Source organism: Papio anubis, chromosome 7, assembly GCF_008728515.1.
Source record: "Papio anubis isolate 15944 chromosome 7, Panubis1.0, whole genome shotgun sequence".
In the NCBI taxonomy this organism is placed as follows: domain Eukaryota; kingdom Metazoa; phylum Chordata; class Mammalia; order Primates; family Cercopithecidae; genus Papio; species Papio anubis.
The window spans coordinates 67,246,293-67,269,996 of NC_044982.1; the positions used below are offsets into that span (position 1 = coordinate 67,246,293).

Here is a 23,704-nt window from a genome sequence, read left to right on the forward strand (position 1 = left end):
ATAGAGCTACTATATCCAGCAAGCCTTCTTCCAGATATATATCCGAAAAAAATGAAACTGGCACCTTGTACAGATAGCTGCACGCCCATGTTCACTGCAGCATCATTCACAGTAGCCAATATGCAGACAACCTAGGTATCTATCAATGAACAAATGAATAAAGAAACTGTGGTATCTATTTACAATGGAATATTATTCAGCCATAAAAAGGAGATCCTGCCATTTGTTACAACATGGATGGACCTAGAAGGCATTTTGCTAAGTAAAATAAGTCATACATAGAAAGAAAAATATTGCATGATCTCACTTACATGCGGAATTTTTGTAAAGGTCAAATATATAGAGACAGAGAATAAAACAGTGGTTAGCAGTGTTGGGTGAGAGGGAGGAAACAGAGACATGTAGGTCAAAATATACAAAGTAGAAAATATGGCCGGGCATGTTGGCTCACGCCTGTAATCCCAACACTTTGGGAGGCTCAGGCGAGAGGATCATTGAGCCCAGGAGTTTGAGACTGTCCTGGGCAACATAGGGAGACCCCATCTCTACAAGAAATTTTAAAATCAGGCAAACATGTATCATGTGCCTGTAGCCGCAGCTACTCAGGAGTCTGAGGTGGGAGGATTACTTGAGCCCAGGAGATAGAGGCTGCAATGAACCAAGATCATGCCACTGCACCCCAGCTTGGGTGACAGAATGAGACCCTGTTTCAACAAAAGAAAAGAAAACATGTGGGATGAACAAGTTAAAAGATATCAACTGAGTTCCATAGTTAATAATAGCGTATTGCATTCAGGATTTTTGTTAAATGAGTACATTACAGCTGCCCTTCGGGGGTGGGTGGGCAGGGAATGGGTAACTATGAGAGATAAAGAATACGTTAATTTCTTTCATTATAGTAACCATTTTACTATATATGTATCTCAACATGTTTATACCTGAAATATATAAAATAAAACTTATTTTACAAAAAAGAAACTCAAAGTTATCTGAAATTTCTATACCTTAAGTATACACAATAAAACTTATTTTACAAAAAAGAAATTCAAATAAATAAAGTTATCTAAAATTTCTAATGTCCCTAGCCTAGCTGCCTATGAAAAGCAATAGTAAATCCTCACTGAAGAGAGATGACAGCACCCACAGCTTCAAAATTATCTCTACAATTTTTATTATATTATCACTGACAGCTGATGTAAAATAACCTGGCATTCAAGAGGACAAGACTAAGAAACAAGAGAAAAAAATGAGCACCAGAAACAGACTACTGGATAATGCAGTAGACATTAAAACAGGAGAGCACATTTCTCGGCAGGTGTCTGAAAATCAGAAAATAAAAATAACACATAAATAAATAAAATGAGAGCATAGGCCAGGTGTGGTGGCTCACGCCTGTAAGCCAGTACTTTGAGAGGCCGAGGTGGGTGGATTGCCTGAGCTCAGGAGTTTGAGACCAGCTTGAGCAACACAGTGAAACCTGTCTCTACTAAAATATAAAAAATTAGCCAGGCATGGCAGCGTGTGCCTGTAGTCCCAGCTACTTGGGAGGCTGAGGCAGGAGAATCGCTTAAACCTGGGAGGCAGAGACTGCAGTGAGCCAAGGTCGCTCTACTGCACTCCACTCCAGCCTGGGTGACAGAGGGAGACTCCGTCTCCAAAAAACAACCAAACCAAAACAAAACAAAAATAAGAGAGCATAATGTGTAAATGGAATTAAAAAATAGTATTGTACCAGAGAAAAAGAACTACAAAAAGAGCCACAATAAAACTGCAGAACTGAAAAAGGCAAGAGATGAAATTAAGGTCTCGATGGATGGTTTAAAAGACGATTAGACATAAATGAAAACAATTGGTAACATGGAAGTTAAAGAAGAACATGGCTAGACTGAAGTGTGGACAAACAAAAAGATGGAAATCCCAGAAAAGAACATAAGAGACAGATGAGAAATAACAAAAAGTTAAAATACTCATTTGTATAGTCCCAGAAAGAAAGAAGAAAAAAGGGCAAAAACAGTATGTGGAAAAGTAACAATCAAGAGCGTTTCAAAACTAACAGAAGGTAGAGCACGGTGGCTCACAGCTGTAATCCCAGCACTTTAGGAAGCCAAGGCGGGAGGATTGCTTCAACCCAGGAGTTCGAGACCAGCCTGGGCAACATGGCAAAACCCCATCTCTACAATAAATTTTTAAAAATTAGCTGGACATGGTGGCACATGCCGGTAGTCCCATACTCAGGAGGCTGAGGTGGGAGGATCACCTGAGTCCAGGAAGCGGAGGATGAAGTGAGCCAAGATCACACACCACTGTACTGCAGCCTGGACAACAGAGAGAGACACTGTCTCAAGAAAAAAAAAAACTAAACTAATAAAAGACATTAAGCCACAGGTTCTAGAAGCATCATAAATCCCAATAAGGATAAACAGAAAAAAAAAAAAACACACCCAGACAAATCATAGTAACACTGCTGAAAGCCAAAAACAAAGAAAAAATGATAAAAATAGCCAGAAGGGTTTTTGTTTTTTTTTTTTTTTTTTTGAGAGGGAGTCTCGCTCTGTCACCCAGGATGGAGTGCAGTGGCGTGATCTCAGCGCACTGCAAGCTCCGCCTCCCGGGTTCACACCATTCTCCTGCCTCAGCCTCCCAAGTAGCTGGAACTACAGGTACCCACCACCACACCTGGCTAATTTTTTTGTGTTTTTAGTAGAGACAGGGTTTCACCGTGTTAGCCACGATGGTCTTGATCTCCTGACCTCATGATAGACCCGCCTCGGCCTCCCAAAGTGCTGGGATTACAGGCGTGAGCCACCATGCTCGGCCGGTTTCTTATCTTATACAGGTAAACTATACTACCTGCCCTAATGACTTACCAATTCCAATACTACTTACTGAAGTGAAATGAAAATACATGCCCACAAAAAAAATAAAATAAAATAAACTTGTAGAAGAATGTTCACAGTAACTTTATTCATAATAGCCAAGAACTGTAAATTAACCATACCAGATACTAAGACTTATTATAAAACTACAGAATATAAAAAAGTATGTTATTGGCAAAAAACAAACAAGAAAAAGCCCAACAAAAAGGAAGATTTAACAGAAACAGACTCACATATATTCAGTGACTTAAGAAGATGACACTATAGAACAACAGAGAAAAGATGGTCCTTCCAATAAATGGCATTGGTTAACTCGACATGACACACACACACACCCTCGACTGCACCATCACAGATCTGATTTCAAATGGATCACAGACTATTATGGACTGAATTGTGTCCCCACAAATTCATATGTTGAAGCTCCAACCCCAGTACCTCAGAATGTGACTGTATTTGGAGACAAGGCCTTTGGAGGTGGTCAAAATAAAATAAGGTTGTTAGAGTGGGCCCTAATCCAGTCTGACTGCTGTCTTTAGGAAAAGAGAACATTTGGATACACAAACAGATACCAGAAATGTGCACATGCAGAGGACGTGTTTGTGTGCTCGACCTCATCAGTCAGGAAAACTCAAAAGGAAAGCACAAGGAGACACCATTGTATACCTACTACAACGGTTAAAATTAGCAAGACTGGTTAAGTGTTGAATATGAAGAGCAAGAGAACTCTCATACTCTGCAAAGAAAGCATTCATAATCTTAAATTTACACAGAAGTACCTACAGTGAGAAGTATAAAGTTCTCTGACTCTAACATGAATATTGTTTTCAAAAATATCTTACCTCTTTTTGAACAAGGCTAAATTTTTCAAGTAGTTTACATTTTTCTTCAATTAGTCCAGAAAGCGTTACAGCAAGCTTTTTCTCTCTTCCTAAAAGAGTCAAGTCAATATTATCATGAGTAAATTATTGTAAGTGTTTACATCACAACAATGAGAGTTAAAGCAGAAAAAAGAACTTACCCACATAAAGCCGACTCCTAACCTGAAACAAATTTTTAACAAAAATTACATTAAAACTAATACACTCTCAAATAAATCAATTTATTTAACGTCTGCCAACTTAAAAATACAGGTTTCTTATTGCCTTAGTATAAATACAAGCCAAAAGTATTCTGTTTCCAATGAGAAAATAAATGCTCCTTTTGTTTTTTTTTTTTTTTGAGACAAGAGTTTTGCTCTGTCACCCAGGCTGGAGTGCAATGGACATGATCTCAGCTCACTGTAACCTCCGCCTCCCGGGTTCAAGCGATTCCTCTGCCTCAGCCTCCTGAGTAGCTGAGATTACAGGCACCCAGCACCATGCCCAGCTAATTTTCATAATTTTAGTAGAGACAGGGTTTCACCATGTTGGCCAGGCTGGTCTAGAACTCCTGACCTCAGGTGATCCACCTGCCTGGGCCCCCAAAAGTGTGGGGATTACAGGTGTAAGCCACCACGCCCAGCCGAAATACTACTTATTAAAGACTCCCTATTGAAGATTCACATTGTGAATTAGCATATTAAAATGCTCTGAAATAACTTTAAAGATACTTGCAACCCATTGCTCCCCAAACATATTTGACCCTAAAAAAATAATTTCAAGAAGCTCCTATTATCATATCCCCTGATGCTAATATCCTAAATAAAACAGTCTGAGAAATGTTACCACAGGGCCATAGATCTGAACTGACTAAAGAAACAGTAAACCAAACCTTCTTCTTCCTTAACCTCTGTCTCAAATAATGAAGCAGGGGGGAATTCATTTGTAAAAGGATCAGCCTTAGGGTTGAGGTAACACAAACAAGTAGAAAAGAAACGAGGACTTCAATCATCTACGGAATATAGATAGAGATAAAATTAAAAGGGAAAACCTTTAAAAGACAAGATACTCTAAAATGAGCATAGATGAAGAATAGATTTCAGTTCCTCAGATTAAGAAACTCTCTCAAAAGGTATAGAAAACCATAAAGAAATCGAAAAATAGAAGAGATAGGGGAGTCAGAAGTAGAAGGGCCAATATCTGAAAAATAGCAGTCCCAAAAATGCATTAAAAATTTCCCAAAATTAGGCCAGGCGTGGTGATTAACGCCTGTAATCCCAGCACTTTGGGAGACTGAGGCAGGCAGATCGCTTGAGGCCAGGAGTTCTGAGCAACACAGTGAAACCCATCTCTACAAAAAAAATACAAAAATTAGCCAGGCATACTAGTGCGCACCTGTAGTCCCAGCTACTCAGGAGGCTGAGGCAAGAGAATGGCTTGAGCACAGGAAGCAGATTGCAGCAAGCCGAGATCATGCCACTGCACTCCTGCCTGGGCAACAGGAGTGAAACCCTGTCTCAAAAATAAATAAAATTTCCCAGAATTTAAAAAAAGATGAAGCTGGGCAGAGTGACATGGACCTGTGTAGTCACAACTACTCAAAGCTGAGACAGGATAGCTTAAGCCCAGGAGTTTGAGGCTGTAGTGCACTATAATTGCATCTATGAATAGCAACTGCACTATAGCCTAGGCAACATAGTCAGACCCCATCTCTTTAAATATATATATAATATATATAAATATGTGACATATATGATATATATATAAATATATATATGAAAAATCTTACATTAAAAGATCTCAGTCAAGCATGGTGGCTCACACCTATAATCCCAAGACTTTGGGAGGCCCAGGCAGGAGGATCGCTTGAGCCCAGGAGTTTGAGACCAGCCTGAGCAACACGAGACCTTCATCTCTTTTTTTTATTTTTGAGACAGGGTCTCTCTCCGTCACCCAGGCTGGAGTGCAGTGTTGCAATCATGGCTTACTGCAGCCTCAACTTCCCAGGCTCAGGCAATCCTCCCACCTCAGCCTTCTGAGTGAGACCACAGACAGGTGTCCTCATGTCCAGCTAATTTTTGTATTTTTTGTAGTGATGGGGTCTCACCATATTGCCCAGGTCACAAACTCCTAAGCTCAAGTGATCTGTCTGCCTCGGCCTCCCAAAGTGCTAGGATTAGAGGTGGGAGCCACAGCACTGGGCCTGACTCTCATTCGTGATCCTCATCTCTAAAAAAAAAAAAAAAAAAAAAAATTCTGAATCCTTATGTAGTTTCTAACTTGTTTCCTTAAAATAACAAATAAGTAAGTTTCTCATATTATTTGTTCAGCCCAGCGACAGAATGAACATTCTCTTAGTATAGCACTGGTTACTTACCGATCTAAAACTTCTCCACAAAAAAAAGATAACAGCAAAAAATCCAACAACAGCTGCACATATCACCAATTCCCATGGAAAACCATAAGAATCTGGTCTCATACCTTCAGGCAATGCTGCCACAACCTTCAAGATAAAGAAAAGTTAAGTTCTTAAAAATGTACTTTTGATAAAAACATTGATTACAAACACAGGTACAAGTTTATGTGGTCAACACAAAATGGGCTACCAGACTAACATGGAAACAGAAGGTATCAGAGTACATTTTTTTGGCAACTTTCAATCACTATCACCACGTAAAGAACAGCAGTATGGTGAAATGCAATTACCTTCAAATTGGAGTTCTACAGAGGTGCCTTAAAGCTTCCAAGGATGAGAATAAGAGAAGGCCAGAGAAAGAAACTGAGTGACCTGGGGTTCAGGTACTCTTACCCTGATTTCAACCAGTTTAGGTTTTATCTGTAGAGTATAATCAGTTCCCCAATATACAATTTCCTTACAGGAAGAAAAAATCAATTTGCAGCTTTAAAAATAAAAACTTTGATTCAAAGTCGGCCTGGGCAACAAAGTAAGACCTGTCTCAAAAAAAAAAAAAAAAGTTTTGAACGCCACTGATAGAGCTTTGGGTTTGGAGTTTGAATCTCTCCACCCTACCTCTGCGGGTCCCTTCTCTTATGTGTAATGAGAATAATGCTGTTTGAACATGCCAGATAGGTGTTCAATAAAGGGTAATTATTTCTATTATCTCCTCCAAAGGTCCTGCTCTTCTGACCATGGCCTTTCCACATTACTTCTCCCCATAGCAGACCTTCAGCACAACACAGCCTAAGGCTTTCGCTGTTGCTTCTGTATTTCACCTTTCTCTGGGTCAGTTCATTACTCATCCTTACCTAATGGGGTTATTCTGCTCTTTGTTACCAGGCCCAAGGTATCACTCGATCAAAAAGAAAAGGGGAAAGGTAAGGTGAAAAAAGAAAAATGCCATTTTAAGAACAAACTGAAGAGGCCAGGCGCGGTGGCTCAAGCCTGTAATCCCAGCACTTTGGGAGGCCGAGACGGGCGGATCACGAGGTCAGGAGATCGAGACCATCCTGGCTGACACAGTGAAACCCCGTCTCTACTACAAAATACAAAAAACTAGCCAGGCGATGTGGCGGGCGCCTGTAGTCCCAGCTACTCGGGAGGCTGAGGCAGGAGAATGGCGTAAACCCGGGAGGCGGAGCTTGCAGTGAGCTGAGATTCGGCCACTGCACTCCAGCCTGGGCCACAGAGCGAGACTCCATCTCAAAAAAAAAAAAAAAAAAAAGAAAGAAAGAAAGAACAAACTGAAGTATGATCGGGTTTGATTCTTTCCAGGGTTTAACCCAAAATATCTATAGCAAATCTTCCTTTTAGACCCTTTCTGCCTATAAGAACAGTATTTATAGTTATTTTCCTCTCCAAAATCTTGTATAACTCTAATTCAAATATATACTCCTTCCAAAGTACTATCTATACTTCATTAACCTGTACCAAACAAACCTGATTATACTTCTAAAAAATATCCCTTTACCCTGATCTCTGCTTCTGCCTCTCCCTACATTACCCTAGGTACCAGTTCGCAGAAATCTAATATCATTACAGGCAATTAATGATTTTTAAAAAATACTTATTTTGCCAATGGGGAGAAAAAGGCATTCAATACATAATACCAGTGAGAAAAGTTTTCTTCACAGTTTACACATTTTCCAAGCATCTTACTTTTAGCTAACTTAACTCACACATAAGATGCACACTACCTCAAAAATTGTGTAATCAGTATGACTTATGATACTCTAAAAGGCAATTCCAAAAGCATCTCTCAGATCAAACATGTAATTATCTTCAGTGCAATAATATTTCTTTGATTCAATCATATTTTATCAGCTCTTCTCCTCTAAAAGGACATGGTAAATTCTAGTTTAAAGCATTGAGCTAGGGCCGGGTGCAGTGGCTCAAGCCAGCACTTTGGGAGGCTAAGGCAGGTGGATCACATGAGGCCAGGAGTTCGAGACCAGCCTGGCCAATATGGCAAAACCCTGCCTCTACTAAAAATACAAAAATTAGCCAGGCATGGTGGCAGGCACATGTAGTTCCAGCTACTAGAAAGGCTGAGGTGGGACAATCGCTTGAACCTGGCAGGCAAAGGTTGCAGATTGCGCCACTGCACTCAAGCCTGGGGGACAAAGCAAGACTCTGGACTCTGTCCCAAAAAAAAAGGGGGGGGGGGGGGGATTAAGGAAACATGGAAATTAAGGATTACAAAAAAAAAAAAAAAAAAAACACTTTTTTTTTTTTTTAAGTTAGGAAGTATAAGAAATACTTCCTAACTTATTCTATGAGGCCGGTATTTACCCTAAAAGCCAGACAAATACATCACAAGAAAAGAAAATCACACACCAATATATCTTACGACTACAGATGCAAAAATCCTCAAAAACATATTGACAAAACAAATCCAACAACATATAAAAAGGATTATGTACCAAGACCAAGTGGGATTTATCCCAGAAATGCAAGGTTGGTTTAACATACAATAATGTAATAAACCATATTAAACCCTTTTTTTTTTTTTTTGAGATGAAGTCTCACTCTGTTGCCAAGGCTGGAATACAGTGGCACCGTGTAGGCTCACTGCAACCTCCGTCTCGTGGGTTCAAGCAATTCTCCAGCCTCAGCCGCCTGAGTAGCTGGGATTACAGGCACCCACTACCATGCCCAGCTAGTTTTTATATTTTTAGTAGAGATAGGGTTTCACCATGTTGGCCTGGCTGGTCTCAAACTCCTGACCTCAAGTGATCCACCTGCCTTGGCCTCCCAAAGTGCTGGGATTACAAAAAATAAAGATAAAAAAGACTTTAAAAAAAATATAAAATAAAACCTTGAGCTGGTTAGATCTGGTAGGCAGGAGAAAAGCAAAGAATCTGAGTCTTGGCCAGGTATGGTGGCTCAGGCCTGTAGTCCCAGCACTTTGGGAGGCCGAGGTGGGTGGATCACTTGGTCAGGAGTTTGAGACCAGTCTGGCCGACATGGTGAAACCCCATCTCTACCAAAAATACAAAAATTAGCTGGGCATGGTGGCATGAGCCTGTAATCCCAGCTACTAGGCAGGCTTGAACCCAGGAGGAGGCTACAGTGAGCCAAGATCGCGCCACTGCACTCCAGCCTGGGTGACAGAGCAAGACTCCATCTCAAAAACAAAAAAAGCAACTGAGTTCTAAAGGATTCATCTCAAATTAATTGCTCTGGTTTAAATTATTCCAGCTTTCTCAAAGAGATTTTCACCCTTAAATTTTATCTACAACATAACACCCTATCTCACAAAAACATAGAAAGAACCAAATTTCTCAAATATCAACAAATATAATACAGAATTACATGTAATCTGATAAACTGGAATTTAAAGGGTGATAGGTAACCCCCCCCCAAGAGTAATCCTCCATAAAATATGGTAGTGACTAACCACAGAACACTTAAAATCTATTCCATTTCCAAAACATAAGTACTAAAGGAGTTCAAGATCAAGTAGCTTTAAAAAAATCAATTAATCAAGTTGATAAAATATACTAAGAATGAACTAAAATTGTTTTTCATCTAATCTCAAACATGATATATATTAATAACAAAAAGAATGTCAATATGCAGGCCCTGTAAATACTTGATTAAAACACAAAGTTCCATGAAGGTACACCTCTCCAAGATAAAATATGAACACCAATTACTCTTAAACTATTCCCAAACATATAGGAGGAAGAAATATTTCCTAACTTATTCTATGAGGCCAGTATTTACCCTAAAAGCCAAACAAATACATCACAAGAAAAGAAAATCACACACCAATACATCTTATGACTACAGATGCAAAAATCCTCAAAAACATATTGACAAACCAAATTCAACAACATATAAAAAGGATTATATACCATGACCAAGTGGGATTTATCCCAGAAATGCAAGGTTGGTTTAACATACAATAATGTTATAAACCATATTAAGAAAATGAAGAGAAAAAAAAAACACATGATCATCTCAACAGACACAGAAAAAGTATTTGACTACATCTAGCACCCTTTCATAATCAAAACATTCAACAAAAACTAGCCAAGCATGGTGCCACATGCCTGTAGTCCCAGCTACTCAGAAGGCCAAGGCGGGAGAATCATCTGAGCCCAGGAAGTTGAGACGGCAGTGAATCATGATCATGCCACTGCACTCCGGCCTGGGAAACAGAGTGAGGCCCTGTCCCAAACAAACAACAACAAAACAAAACACACTCAACAAAGTACGATTTGAGGGAATTTCCTCAACCTGACAAGGAACATCTATGCAAAACCTACAGTTAACATCATACTTAATGATGGAAAAAAAAAAAAAAAGCTTTTCTCCTAAGGTCAGGAACAATAACATTCACTCTATTAACATGAATTCAACATTGTAATGAAGGTTCTAGCCAGAGCAATTAGGCAAGAAAAATAAATAAAAGGCATCCAGACTGGAAAGGAAGAAGAAAAACTGTTTGAAGATGACAATACTATTCTACATAGAGAGAAAATCCTAAAGAACCTATAGAAAAACTATCAAGAGCTAATAAGTTCAGCAAAATAGCAGAATACAAAATCAACATAGAAAAATCAGTTGAATTTCTATACAATAGCAATGAGCAACCCGAAAATGAAATAAAGAAAACATTTCCATATACAATAGCATCAAAAAAGTAAGATTATTAGGAATACATTTAACAAAAGAAGTGCACGCTAAACTACAAAACATTGTGGAAAGAAACTATGGAAGACCTAAACAAATGTAAAGCCAATCCATGTCCATGGGCTGGAAGACTTCTTTGTTTGAGACAGGGACTGACTCTGTCGCCCAGGCTGGAGTGCAGTGGTGTGATCTTGGCTTACTGCAGCCTCGCCCTACCCAGGCTCAGGTGATCCTCCCATCTCAGCCTCCCAAGCGGCGCAACTACAGGCACACGCCACCTCGCCCAACTAATTTTTGTATTTCTTTCAGAGACAGGATTTTGAGAGTGGCAGGAGGCAGGCAAATGCTTAGGCAGATAGGGGCAGGTCCCTAGTGAAACCCCAACTTCAAGCCAAAGACAGTTTAAAGCTTGAAAGCCAAGCTACAAGTTAAATCCTTGGACCAGATGGAGAACTTGCCCTCTTGCTTGGTGTGCTTTCCTCTGATTGATCCCCATCTTTCACCTATTTTACATATACCTACCCTTTACTAATGTTTTCTTTTTTGGTTTTTTTTTTTTGGTTTTTTTTTTTGAGATGGAGTCTCACCCTGTCACCCAGGATGGAGTGCAATGGCACAATCTCAGCTCACGGTAACCTCCGCCTCCCGGGTTCAAGCGATTCTCCTGCCTCAGCCTCCCGAGTAGCTGGGATTACAGATGCACGCCACCATGCTCAGCTAATTTTTTTTATCTTTAGTAGAGACAGGGTTTCACCATGTTAGCCAGGCTGGTCTCAAACTCCTAACCTCGTGATCCACCCGCCTCAGCCTCCCAAAGTGCTGGGATTACAGGCATAAGCCACCGCACCCAGCCTCCTAATCAGCTGTCTACATTGTCATGCCCATCTTTGAGTGGTGTCTTGGCTTTAACCTTTTTGCATACTCACAAACCAGTCAGCATGCACTCCCCATTCTGAGTCCATAAAAGGACCCAGACCCAGCCACACAGGGTGACTTTCCCGCCTTCGGGTAGGGGAACCACCCCCTGCATTCCCTCTTTGCTGACAGCTTTCCTTTCACTTAATAAATACTACTCCGCTCACTCTCCGGGGTCTGCATGCCTAATTCTTCTTGGTTGTGAGACAAGAACTCAGACGTACCTGAGCTAAGGAGACAAAAGACCACAACAGTTTCACCAAGTTGCCCAGGCTGGTCTCGAAGTCCTGGGATCAAATGATCTGCTCACCTCGGTCTCCCAAAGTGCTGGGATTATAAGCATGAACCACTGCACCCAGCTTGGAAGACTTAATATTATTAAGAGCAATACTCCCCAAACTGATCTACAGATTCCATGCAACCCCTATCAAAATTCCAACTGCCTTTTTTGCAGAAATGGACAAATTAAATCTTAAATTCCTAAAACTGAATTCCTAAAGTTTATATAGAAATGCAAGGGACTCCACATAGCCAAAACAATATTGATAAAGAAAAAAAATACTGACAAACAAAAACAACATTGGGGGACTCATACTTCCCTACTGTTTCTTACTACAAAGTTACAATAATCAAGACATTGGGTAAAAAAATGTTTTAAAGATAATGTAGTAATGGCATAGGGATAGACACAGGCCAATGAAATAGAAATGAGAGTCCAGAAATAAAACCTTAAATTTATGGTAAATTATTTTCAATAGTATTGAGACAAATCAATAAGGAAAAAACAGTCCTTTCAAACAAATCATACTAGAATAAGCCAATAAATAGCCATATGCCAAGGAATGAATCTAGACCCATTCTTCACAACACATATGAAAACAAAATCACTCAAAGTGGATCGAATAACTTCCTGTAAGAGCTAAAACTCTTAGAAGGAAGCATAACTGTAAATCTTTGTAACCTTGTCTTAAGCAACGGTTTCTTAGCTATGGTACCAAAAGCACAAGCAACCAAAGAAGAAAAGATAAATTGGACTCAATCAAAATTTAGAACGCTTATGCTTCAAAGGACACACCAAGAAAGTGAAAAGAAAATGCACAGAATGAGAGAAAATCTTTCTAAATCATTTATCTGATAAGCATCTAGCACCCTAAATGTATAAAGAATGCTTACGACTCAACAATAAAAAGACAACCCATTTTTCAAGTGAGCAAAAGGAAATGAATAGACATTTCTCCAAAGAAGATATAAACAATAAGCACATGCTCAACATCATTAGTTACTAGGAAAATACAAATCAAAACAACCATGAGGCCTGGTGTGGTGGCTTGTATCTGTAATACCAGCACTCTGGAAGGCTGAGGTAGGAGGATCCCTTGAGGCCAGGAATTTAAGGTGGCAGTGGGCTATGATCATGTCACTACACTCCAGCCTGGGCAACAAAGCAAGACCCCCATCTCTTAAAAAACAAAACAAACAAACAAAAAAAGTTAAGCCAGGCGCGGTGGCTCACACCTGTAATCCCTGCACTTTGGGAGGCCAAGGCAGGTGAATCACAAGGTTAGGAGATCAAGACGATCCTGGCCAACATGGTGAGGCAGGTGAATCACAAGTTCAGGAGATCAAGACCATCCTGGCCAACATGGTGAAACCTGTCTCTACTAAAAATACATAAATTAGCCAGGTGTGGTGGTTAGTGCCTATAGTCCCAGCTACTCAGGAGGCTGAGGCAGGAGAATCTCTTGAACCTGGGAGGTGGAGGCTGCAGTGAGCCGAGATCACGCCACTGCACTCCAGTCTGGATGACAGAGCGAGACTCGGTCTCAAAATAAAAAAAAAAGAGTGAAATACCACTCACTTGTACACTCACAAGGGTGACAATTAAAAACAAAAGAAAACAGAAAATCACAAGCGTTGAAGAGGATGCAGAAAACTGAAACCCTCATAAACGGCTAGTGGGGATGTAAAATGGTGTGACCTCTGTGGAAAACAATTTGGCAATTCTCAAAAAGTTAAACATATGGTAAATATGACTCAGCAATTCCACCCCAGGTACTTACCCAGGAGAACTAAAAACATATATAAAAACTTGTACACATAGCAGTATTATTCGTAACAGCCAAAAAGTATTAATAATCCATATGTCCATCAACTATGACATAAATGGGATATATTCACACAACGGAATATTTTTTCAGCCATAAAAAGAAATGAAGGGCCAGGTGAAGTGGCTCACGCCTGTAATCCCAGCATTTTCGGAGGCCAAGGTGGGCAGATCACTTGAGTCTAGGAGCTCAAGACCAGCCTGGGTAACATGAAGAAACCCTGTCTCTACAAAAAATACAAAAAAATTAGCCAGGCTTGGTGGTATATGCCTGTGATCTCACCTATGCAGGAGGCTGAGGTGGGAGGATCACCTGAGCCGGAGAGGTCTAAGCTACAATGAGCTGAGATCGTGCCACTGCACTCCCCCCTGGGTGACAGGAGTGAAACCCTGTCTCAAAAAAAAGAAAGAAAGAAAAAAGAAATGAAGCTCTGTTACATGCTACAACATGGATAGGCCTTGAAAACATGCTAAGTAAAAGAAGCCAAAGGGCCACATAGAGTATGACTACATGACACATGCAGAATAGACATGTTCATACAGACAGAAAATAGATTAGTGGTTGTCAAGGGATGAGGGATGGGAATTAAGACTGCTAATCAGTACAGAGTTTATTTTCTGGAGTGATAAAAATGTTGAGGAACTGTGCTGACAGTTGCATAACATAGTGAATATACCAAAAACAGCACTGAAGTGGACATTATAAAAGGATTAATTTTATGTTGTGTGAATACATCTCAATACAAAATAATTTTTAAAACTAAAAAAAATTTTAAAGCAGAACAATGCTGCGCCATCCTAGCCCCCAGGCCAGGGTAGTTGCATTTAGCAAAAAAAAAAAAAAAACTGTGCAGGTGAAGATACAACGCACCAGACTAGAGAAAACTGCAAAATCTGGCTGCATTTCTCCATGTCTCTGTAAATTAGCAGTCCTATAAAAACTAAATCTTATTATTGTTTTTAGTGAAGAAAGGGAAATAATGTGCAATCTGAAATTATCTCCCATCCCACAATATGCTTCTCTTCCTATAAACCCTACCTCCATGAATAAGTTACCACAGCCAGAAACCTGGAAGTCCTTCTAGATTCCTTCTCTTTCTCTCACCCTTCACATGCAATCAATAAAGCCAAACATATTTTAGCTCTTATGAGGCTATTTCCCCACACAGTACCCTCTTTTCTATCCCTACTACTGTTATCTCTCCCTTAATCCCTATTTCAAGTTTTGTTTCCCTGACATCTAATCTACATGCTACTATCAAGAAGAGCTTTTAAACCAAAGCCTAACCACGGAAAAGCCTTCAACAGCTCTCCAACACCTACAGCACTTGGAACCTACTTACATCTCCGGCAAGCATCATTGCACATCACTCCCTAAGCCCACTTTACACTCTAAGTAATATAGCTCCTAGTTCCCTGCACCCACCGTGCTGTTTCATGCCTCCTCTGCTTAAATTATTTGCTCAGCCTTGGAAAGACTTTCCTAACGCTCAAGAAAATGTAATCTCTACCACCCCCCAATTTCACAAGCACTTTGTGTGTATGCTTAGGTAAGCACTTCATCAGTTTCTACTTTGTACTTTTTTTTTTTTTTTTTTTTTTTTGGTCTTCTCTCGACAACATGATGCTAGTGGCCAAAACTATATCTTCGTCCATTTAGAATCTCCATAAAGGTGCTCCTTTCATATTAAATACATATACATATGCACTAGACAAACTATGAACTCATAAACTAACACCATGGCAACAGTACTTTTAATTCACATAACAAGAAAACATAATCATAACTGCCTCAAAATTACGTGGTCGTTTTAAAGATTTAATCCAGTTTTTAAAAACACGGCGACATAAATGCCCCTACACATGTGAACAAAGATACCTGTAAACACTTAAGGAGAAAAATCTCTAAAACCTGATTATAAACTAGACTTTAAAAAAACAAAATTTGAACATGGGAGTTGACTATCTCTAGACTGTACATTAACAAGACAGAAGCGAAGAACAAACTCACTCATGGTAGAGCATCTCAAAAGGGCATTCTTTCCAAAAAAAAAAAAAATGCAGAATCAAAATTTCAACTCCCCGCCCAACCTCAGGTGTCCTTTCAAGGTTCAACGAAAAGTTACATCACTAAATGTAACTAATTTAAAGAACAGTCCTCAAGTTTCTCACAGTCGAAGGAACCACGTGTCACTGACCCCTGCTCAAAATAAACAACATAGCGGAAAGGCTAATTAGTTTCAGGAATCGGGAAACATTTACATCCCTGCAAAGTCCAGCTAAGCAAGTGCTTTCTTCACCTTCCAGAGCCCCAGGTCCTCCACCATCACACAAAAACCACTCAAGCGCCCTGCGAGCCTCACTACTGCCTCGAACACAGGCCGGAGCCGGGCAGTAGACGACGACTGGCTTCGGGACCTTCAACCACTGCGGCTCACACCCCAAAGCCCATCTACTGCTTCCTTCCCCGGCGGCTCCCGCGACCCCTGGGCCACGTAACACTCATCGCGCCTGGGCTCACCCTGCGTAGCTCCTCCAGGACCAGCCCCAAATACGGTTGAGGGGTAGCCCCGGGCTCCTCCATAGCACCAAAGCTGCTCTCGTGGTCGCTGCAGTAACCCCGGCCTGTCGGGGACACGATAAACGGCGGAAAACACACAGCCTTCGGTCCGGAACCCGAATCCGCACCCGGCAACAGGAGCGGACCACTGCGGAGCCGGCTGCGGGGGGAGCTGGGGGACGCGGGCACCCACAGGCCTCACAGGCCCACGCTGCCCATCCCGACCCCCTTGTTACACTTTACATCCTGAGGCAGCGCAGGTCCGAGCCCGACTTGCACAAGCCTGCGACGCACCCTGTCCTCGCCACCCCAACCCTCGGTTTGGTTTCGGCCAGGCAGCCGCGAGAAGGCGGGGAGGCGCGGACAGCCGCAAACTTCCCCTTCTTCGCGCAAGCTTCGCAGACGTGTCCCGGTCGTTCGCTCTTAAAGGGGCCGGCGCTCTACCTAGCGCAGTCACCCATCCGTGGTAGTAGAGAGGCTTTGGACTAGAGGATGGGATTCGGCCTCGTACTGTGCGCTGTCCTGTGCGCCGCACAGCCCCAAAGACTAGGGCTATGTCCCAAGGTCCCCCGCCTCGGGCGGCCGCGGTGGCGCCGGCGAGGCTTCTCCTAGAGGCGTCTCTATACAACCCCTGGGGGCGAGCGCAGCGCGCCCCCTCGACCCAGGGACCGGCGCCAGGCCCAGCCCCGACACCCAAGGCTTTCCTGCCGCAGTCCTGCTAGAGCCTGCTCTCTGCGCCCTGCAGAAGCCCTGACGGCGGCGTACCCCGGGAGACCCCGGCGGCCCCGGGAAGCCAGCCGCCGCCGTCATTCCAGTCAGAAAAATGGCCTGCGGGGCACGCGCCGGTGCCGGTGCGCCCTGCCAACCAAGTCCGGACCTTGGACTTTGGACAGGAAGGCGTCCCGGCTCAGCTGTGGTCTAGTCCGAGTTTAACCTGTCCCACGCAAGAGAACCTCGATCGGGTTTCCTCGCTTACCTGAGTCACCTGTGCATTTGCTAGGCCCAGCTGTTTTCAATTCCATTAGCACCCAGTTACCCAAATACTAAATCAAATCCCCGTGGACCTTGGCCTGGCTCGGCGCGGCTGTTTTCCTCCGAGAAGAGGAACTAAAAGTAGCAACTTGCCTTCTAAATTTAGGACCCTATTTTTAGGACCGTCGAATAAAGTGCCAAGTGCTGGATTTGTTCGTAGGAGACGGTTTTAGCTGACGTAGGTGTAAAGGATAACCCATCTCATATATATGTCTTCCTTGCCAGCATAATCATTCTTATTATATTCTGCCTTCTCACTCAAGTCTTTCGTGAAGCAACTCAAAAAGGAGCAGATACCTCCTCCTAAATAAATCACCCAAAAGAACTCAATAGATGAACAAAATCTTAAATCCTTAGGAAATTTTCCTGATGTAACCTCTTGTAGCAACGAATTGTTATGCCATTTAAAAAATCAAAAACTGGCCCCAGTTCACAGCAAGCGATTTTTCAGTACCAAAATGCGGCCTAGCTTTTCACAACTCAGATTGCTATTTCTCCTTTGCCACATCAGCCTGCGGAGTTTCAGGAAATGCTAATAACAGAGTAGCCGAAATTGCTTAGTAATTCTCCATTACCTTAGTAATTCTCCTTAGTAATTTAAGGTTTACAGCTTAAACTTTGGAGAGCATACACAACTTTCATACGTATTAGTGTATATTAAAATTACATTATGTGAATAGTTTATTGAAGTCAAAACAGAAGCATAATCAAACTTTTATCTTTAGAATTTAACAGTCTCCTGGAACAATGTGTATGCCTCAATTAGAATATTGTATTACTCGATAAAAATTCTTCAATGTGTCTGAACATTTTCAGGAGACTCCAGAATCATTTTCAGGTTTTAGAACTTGCAAAAAATAAAAAACAAAACAAAATCTCCCTTTGCCCTCCCTAAGTCACTCTATGCCCCTCTCCAATTTTCAATAATTACCATTCCAAATATTAAAAATAGTAAGGACAGAGGATAAAATGAAAAAGAAAGAAAAATCCAAGTGTCCCCCATAGCAAAAACACAGCAAAGCTTAACAAACTTACTGCAAAATTCCAAACCTAATTTTTTTCAGTATGCTTAATTGTTACAAACTCACCTCTTCCTCTGGATTTTTCAATTCCATTTCTTAAAAAGCTCATGTTAAAATTTCCCAACACGTAAATAAAGTTCTACTAGGTACCTCGTATCCTTGAGAAAGATTTCAGATTCTAATATATCCTGCACTCTTCTGTTTCTACACTGTGATCCTGTTTTGACATTTGTGTGGTGAAGGGGTGCTACAGGTGGAGTTGTGACTACCAACCCATAACCCAATTTCATGGACCTCACTCCTTATTAAGTATATATATACTCACACACATATATACGCACCTATATATTTTTTTAAATGTCGTACATATTACTACCCTCTTACAGTCTATAATTGAAAAGAAAAATCCTGAATTTGAAAACTGATGAAAACTAAAATGTTTTATTCTATAGCCTATTCATATAGAGTACATGATCTCTATCATTTAAAAGATATTCAAAGACTGTCCTCCATAAGTAGACATGAGATTTTTTTGGTCTTATATAGTGCCTGTTTTAAAGCAGATGTTAGAACAAATGCTGTTAGTGTTTGTGACAGCTACTAGAAAACATCCAAGAACATCAGAAACATGCTAACCAGTAAACTTTGTTCACAACCTAGACACCGACATCCCTTATGAAGGGTCCCATTGCAAAGCTGTAAGTACTAGTTACTCCCTTTTAATTAAATAGGCAGTGTCACAGACTTTAAGATCTAGTCCTTTGGAAGAAAATCAAAATTGTGGAGCCACATCTTTAATCTCTGTACTAGTGATGTAAGAGTTGTTCTCAGAACATATTGAATCAGGAACTACCTGTTGAACAATAGCTGGGTAATTTCCATTGTATATTCTGTGAATAAATGAAGCATTCTACTTAAGAATATATAAATGTTAGAACTCAAAAAGGCTCCTCAATTGTAAAATAGAAAAAAAGTAGTGTTAAAAATAGAACTACCATTCAACCCAGCAATGTCATTACTTGGTATATACCCAAAGAAAGTAAATTGTTCTAACAAAAGACACATGCACTCTTATGTTCATCGCAGCACTATTCACAATAGCAAAGACATGAACTCAACCTAGGTGCCCATCAACGGTAGATTGGATAAAGAAAATGTGGTACATATACACTATGGAATATTATGCAGCCATAAAAAATGAAATCCTGTTCTTTGCAGCAACATGGACACAGATGGCGGCCATTATCCTAAGTGAATTAATGCAGAAATTGAAAACCAAATATCACATGTTCTCACTTATAAGTGGCAGCTAAATCTTGGGTACATACAGACATAAAGATGAGAAAAATAAACAGTAGGGACTTAAAAATGAGGGAGGGAGGGGATCAAGGACTGAAAAACTTCCCACTGAATACTATGTTCACTATCTGGATGACAGAATCAATAGAAGCCCAAATGTCAGCACCACAAAATCTACCCTTGTAACAAACCTACACATGTACCCCTTGAATCCAAAATAAAAATGGAAGTAAGAAAGAAAGAAAGGGCTGGGCGCAGTTGGCTCACGCCTGTAATCCCAGCACTTTGGGAGGCCAAGGCGGGTGGATCACTTGAGATCAGGAGTTCGAGACCAGCCTGGCCAAGATGGTGAAACCCCGTCTCTACTAAAAAATACAAAAAATTAGCCGGGCGTGGTGGTGTGCACCTGTAATCCCAGCTACTCGGGAGGCTAAGGCAGGAAAATCATTTGAACCCAGGAGGCAGAGGTTGCAGTGAGCTGAGATCACTCCACTGCACTCCAGCAGGGGTGACTGAGTGAAACTCTGTCTCAGAAAAAAGAAAAGAAAGGAAAAGAAAAGAAAGAAAATAAAAAAGAAAAGAAAGAGAAGAAGGAAGGAAAGAAGGAAGGAAGGAGGGAGGGAGGGAGGGAGGGAAAAGGAAAAGAAAAAAGAAAAGGGAAGGAAAGGGAAAGAAAAAAAAGAAAAGAAAAAAGAAAAGAAAGATGCTAGGCATGATGGTTCAAGCCTGTAATCCTAGCACTCTGGGAGGCTAAGGCAGAAGGATTCCCTTGAGCTCAGGAGCTCCAGACCGGCCTGGGCAACATAGTGAGATCTCGCCTCTACAAAAAAATAGGAAAAAAAAATCCACCAAGATCAAGTTGGCCTCATCCCTGGGATGCAAGGCTGGTTCAACATACGCAAATCAATAAACATAATCCATCACATAAACAGAACCAAAGACAAAAACCACATGATTATCTCAATAGATGCAGAAAAAGCCTTCAACAAAATTCAACAGTCCTCCATGCTAAAATCTTTCAATAAACGAGGTATTGGTGGAATGTATCTCAAAATAATAAGAGCTACTTATGACAAACCCACAGCCAGTATCATACTGAATGGGCAAAAACTGGAAGCATTCCCTCTGAAAAGTGGCACAAGACAGGGATGCCCTTTCTCACCATTCCTATGCAACATAGTGTTGGAAGTTCTGGCCAGGGTAGTCAGGCAAGAGAAAGAAATAAAGGGTATTCAATTAGGAAAAGAGGGAGTCAAATTGTCCCTGTTTGCAGATGACATGATAGTATATTTAGAAACCCCATCATCTCAGCCCAAAACCTCCTTAAGCTGATAAACAACTTAAGCAAAGTCTCAGGATACAAAATCAATGTGCAAAAATCACAAGCATTCTTACACAGCAATAACAGACAAAGAGCCAAATCATGAGTGAACTCCCATTCACAATTGCTACAAAGAGAATAAAATACCTAGGATTCCAATTTACAAGAGATGTGAAGGACCTCTTCAAGAGGAACTGCAAACCACTGCTCATCGAAATAAAAGAGGACACAAACAAATGGAAAAATATTCCATGCTCATGGATAAGCAGAATCAATATCATGAAAATGGCCGTACTGCCCAAGGTAATTTATAGATTCAATGCCATCCCCATCAAGCTACCAATGACTTTCTTCACAGAATTGGAAAAAACTACTTTAAAGTTCATATGGAACCAAAAAAGAGCCCACATTGCCAAGGCAATCCTAAGCCAAAAGAACAAAGCTGGAGGCATCAAGCTACCTGACTTCAAACTATACTACAAAGCTACAGTAACCAAAACAGCATGGTACTAGTACCAAAACAGAGATACAGACCACTGGGACGGAACAGAGGCTCAGAAATAACAGCACACTTCTATGACCATCTGATCTTTGACAATCCTGACAAAAACAAGAAATGGAGAAAGAATCCCCTATTTAATAAATGGTGCTGGGGAAACTGGCTAGTCATATCTAGAAAGCTGAAACTGGATCCCTTCCTTATATCTTATACAAAAATTAATTCAAGATGGATTAAAGACTTAAATGATAGACCTAAAACCATAAAAACTCTAGAAGAAAACCTAGGGAATACCATTCAGGACATAGATATGGGCAAGGACTTCATGTCTAAAACACCAAAAGCAATGGCAACAAAAGCCAAAATTGACAAATGGGATCTAATTAAACTAAAGAGCTTCTGCATAGCAAAAGAAACTACCATCAGAGTGAACAGGCAACCTATAGAATGAGAGAAAATTTTTGCAATCTACCCATCTGACAAAGGGCTAATATCCAGAATCTGCAAAGAAGTTAATAAAATTTACAAGAAAAAAATCAAACAACCCCATCAAAAAGTGGGCAAAGGATATGAACAGACACTTTTCAAAAGAAGACATTTATGCAGCCAACAGACACATGAAAAAATGCTCATCATCACTGTTCATCAGAGAAATGCAAATCAAAACCACAATGAGATACCATCTCACACCAGTTAGAATGGCGATCATTAAAAAGTCAGGAAACAACAGGTGCTGGAGAGGATGTGGAGAAATAAGAATGCATTTACACTGTTGGTGGGACTGTAAACTAGTTCAACCATTGTGGAAGACAGTGTGGCGATTCCTCAAGGATCTAAAACTAAAAATACCATTTGACCCAGCGATCCCATTACTGGGTATATACCCAAAGAATTGTAAATCATGCTACTATAAAGACACATGCACACATGTGTTTATTGTGGCACTATTCACAATAGCAAAGACTTGGAACCAACGCAAATGTCCATCAGTGATAGACTGGATTAAGAAAGTGTGGCATATACACCATGGAATACTATGCAACCATAAAAAAGGATGAGTTCATGTCCTTTGCAAGGACATGGATGAAGCTGGAAACCATCATTCTGAGCAAACTATTACAAGGACAGAAAACCAAACACTGCATGTTCTCACTCATAGGTAGAAACTGAACAATGAGAGCACTTAGACACAGGGTGGGAAACATCACACACCAGTGCTTGTCCTGCGGTGGGGGAATGGGGGAAGGATAGCATTAGGAGAAATACCTAATGTAAATGACAAGTTAATAGGTGCAGCATACCAACGTGGCACATGTATACATATGTAACAAACCTGCATGTTGTGCACATGTACCCTAGAATTTAAAGTATAATAATAATTTAAAAGAAAAACTAGCCAGGCATGGTGGCACATGCCTGTTATCCCAGCTACTCGAGTGCCTGAGATGGGAGGATTGCTTCAGCCCAGCAGGCTGAGGTTGCAGTGAGCTGTGATAGGGCCACTGCACTCCACCTTGGGTGACAGAGCAAGACCCTGTCTCAAAAGATAGGAAAAAAAAAGAGAGAGAGAGAGAGAAAAGAAAAGTGCTAACAGGAAGTAAATTTTCAAAAGACATCCATTAAATTTTCAAATTACTCTTGCCAAGGCTCCTTGTGGAGATTTGAAAGAGATACTCTTCTTCTCTTTCCATTGTTGAACCAGGAGAGTCAGTATACTAGTAGCTCTCCAAAATCTGCCTCCTTGGCCAGGTTCAGGAAACTGAACAATGAGTTTGGTCTGGACTGGGCAGAACTGCTTCTCTAGTTTCCTCCTCACTCGTCAGGGCATCTCTGAAGAAAAGGCAGAGCCCCAGTCAGGGGCTTACAGACAAAACCCCCATCTCCCTGGGACAGAGCACCTGGGGGAAGGGGCGGCTGTGGGCAGAGCTTCTGCGGATTTAATCGTTCCTGCCTGCCAGCTCTGAAGAGTGCAGCTGATCATAACAAGAGGGATTCTACCAGCACGGCGCACCAGCTCTGCTAAGGGGCAGACTGCCTCCTCAAGTAAGTTTCTGACCCCCACGCCTCCTGACTGGGAGAGACCTCCCAACAGGGGTCAGCAGACACCTCATACAGGA

General features: G+C 41.1%; 1 protein-coding gene across 18 annotated transcripts in view; it reads right to left on the bottom strand.

Moving 5' to 3' along the window:
- The window catches only part of MIA2 (MIA SH3 domain ER export factor 2), a 117,000-nt gene that overhangs the window by 67,757 nt on the left and 25,539 nt on the right, over positions 1-23,704 (bottom strand). For 9 of the 18 annotated variants that reach the window (XR_004184940.1, XM_031668151.1, XM_031668148.1 and 6 more), the window contains 3 exons: positions 6,114-6,239; positions 3,898-3,919; positions 3,719-3,807 (listed from right to left, as the gene is read on the bottom strand). Coding sequence is in view for 17 of the 18 variants with exons in the window: in XM_031668151.1 (XP_031524011.1) it covers positions 3,719-3,807; positions 3,898-3,919; positions 6,114-6,239 (237 nt within the window). In the remaining variant the exon portion in view is untranslated. Of the gene's footprint in view, positions 1-3,718; positions 3,808-3,897; positions 3,920-6,113; positions 6,240-16,375; positions 16,753-17,179; positions 17,235-17,390; positions 17,996-18,534; positions 18,666-23,704 lie in introns of those variants that run through there. The other 9 variants (XM_031668162.1, XM_031668159.1, XM_031668161.1 and 6 more) reach the window with 7 other exon arrangements.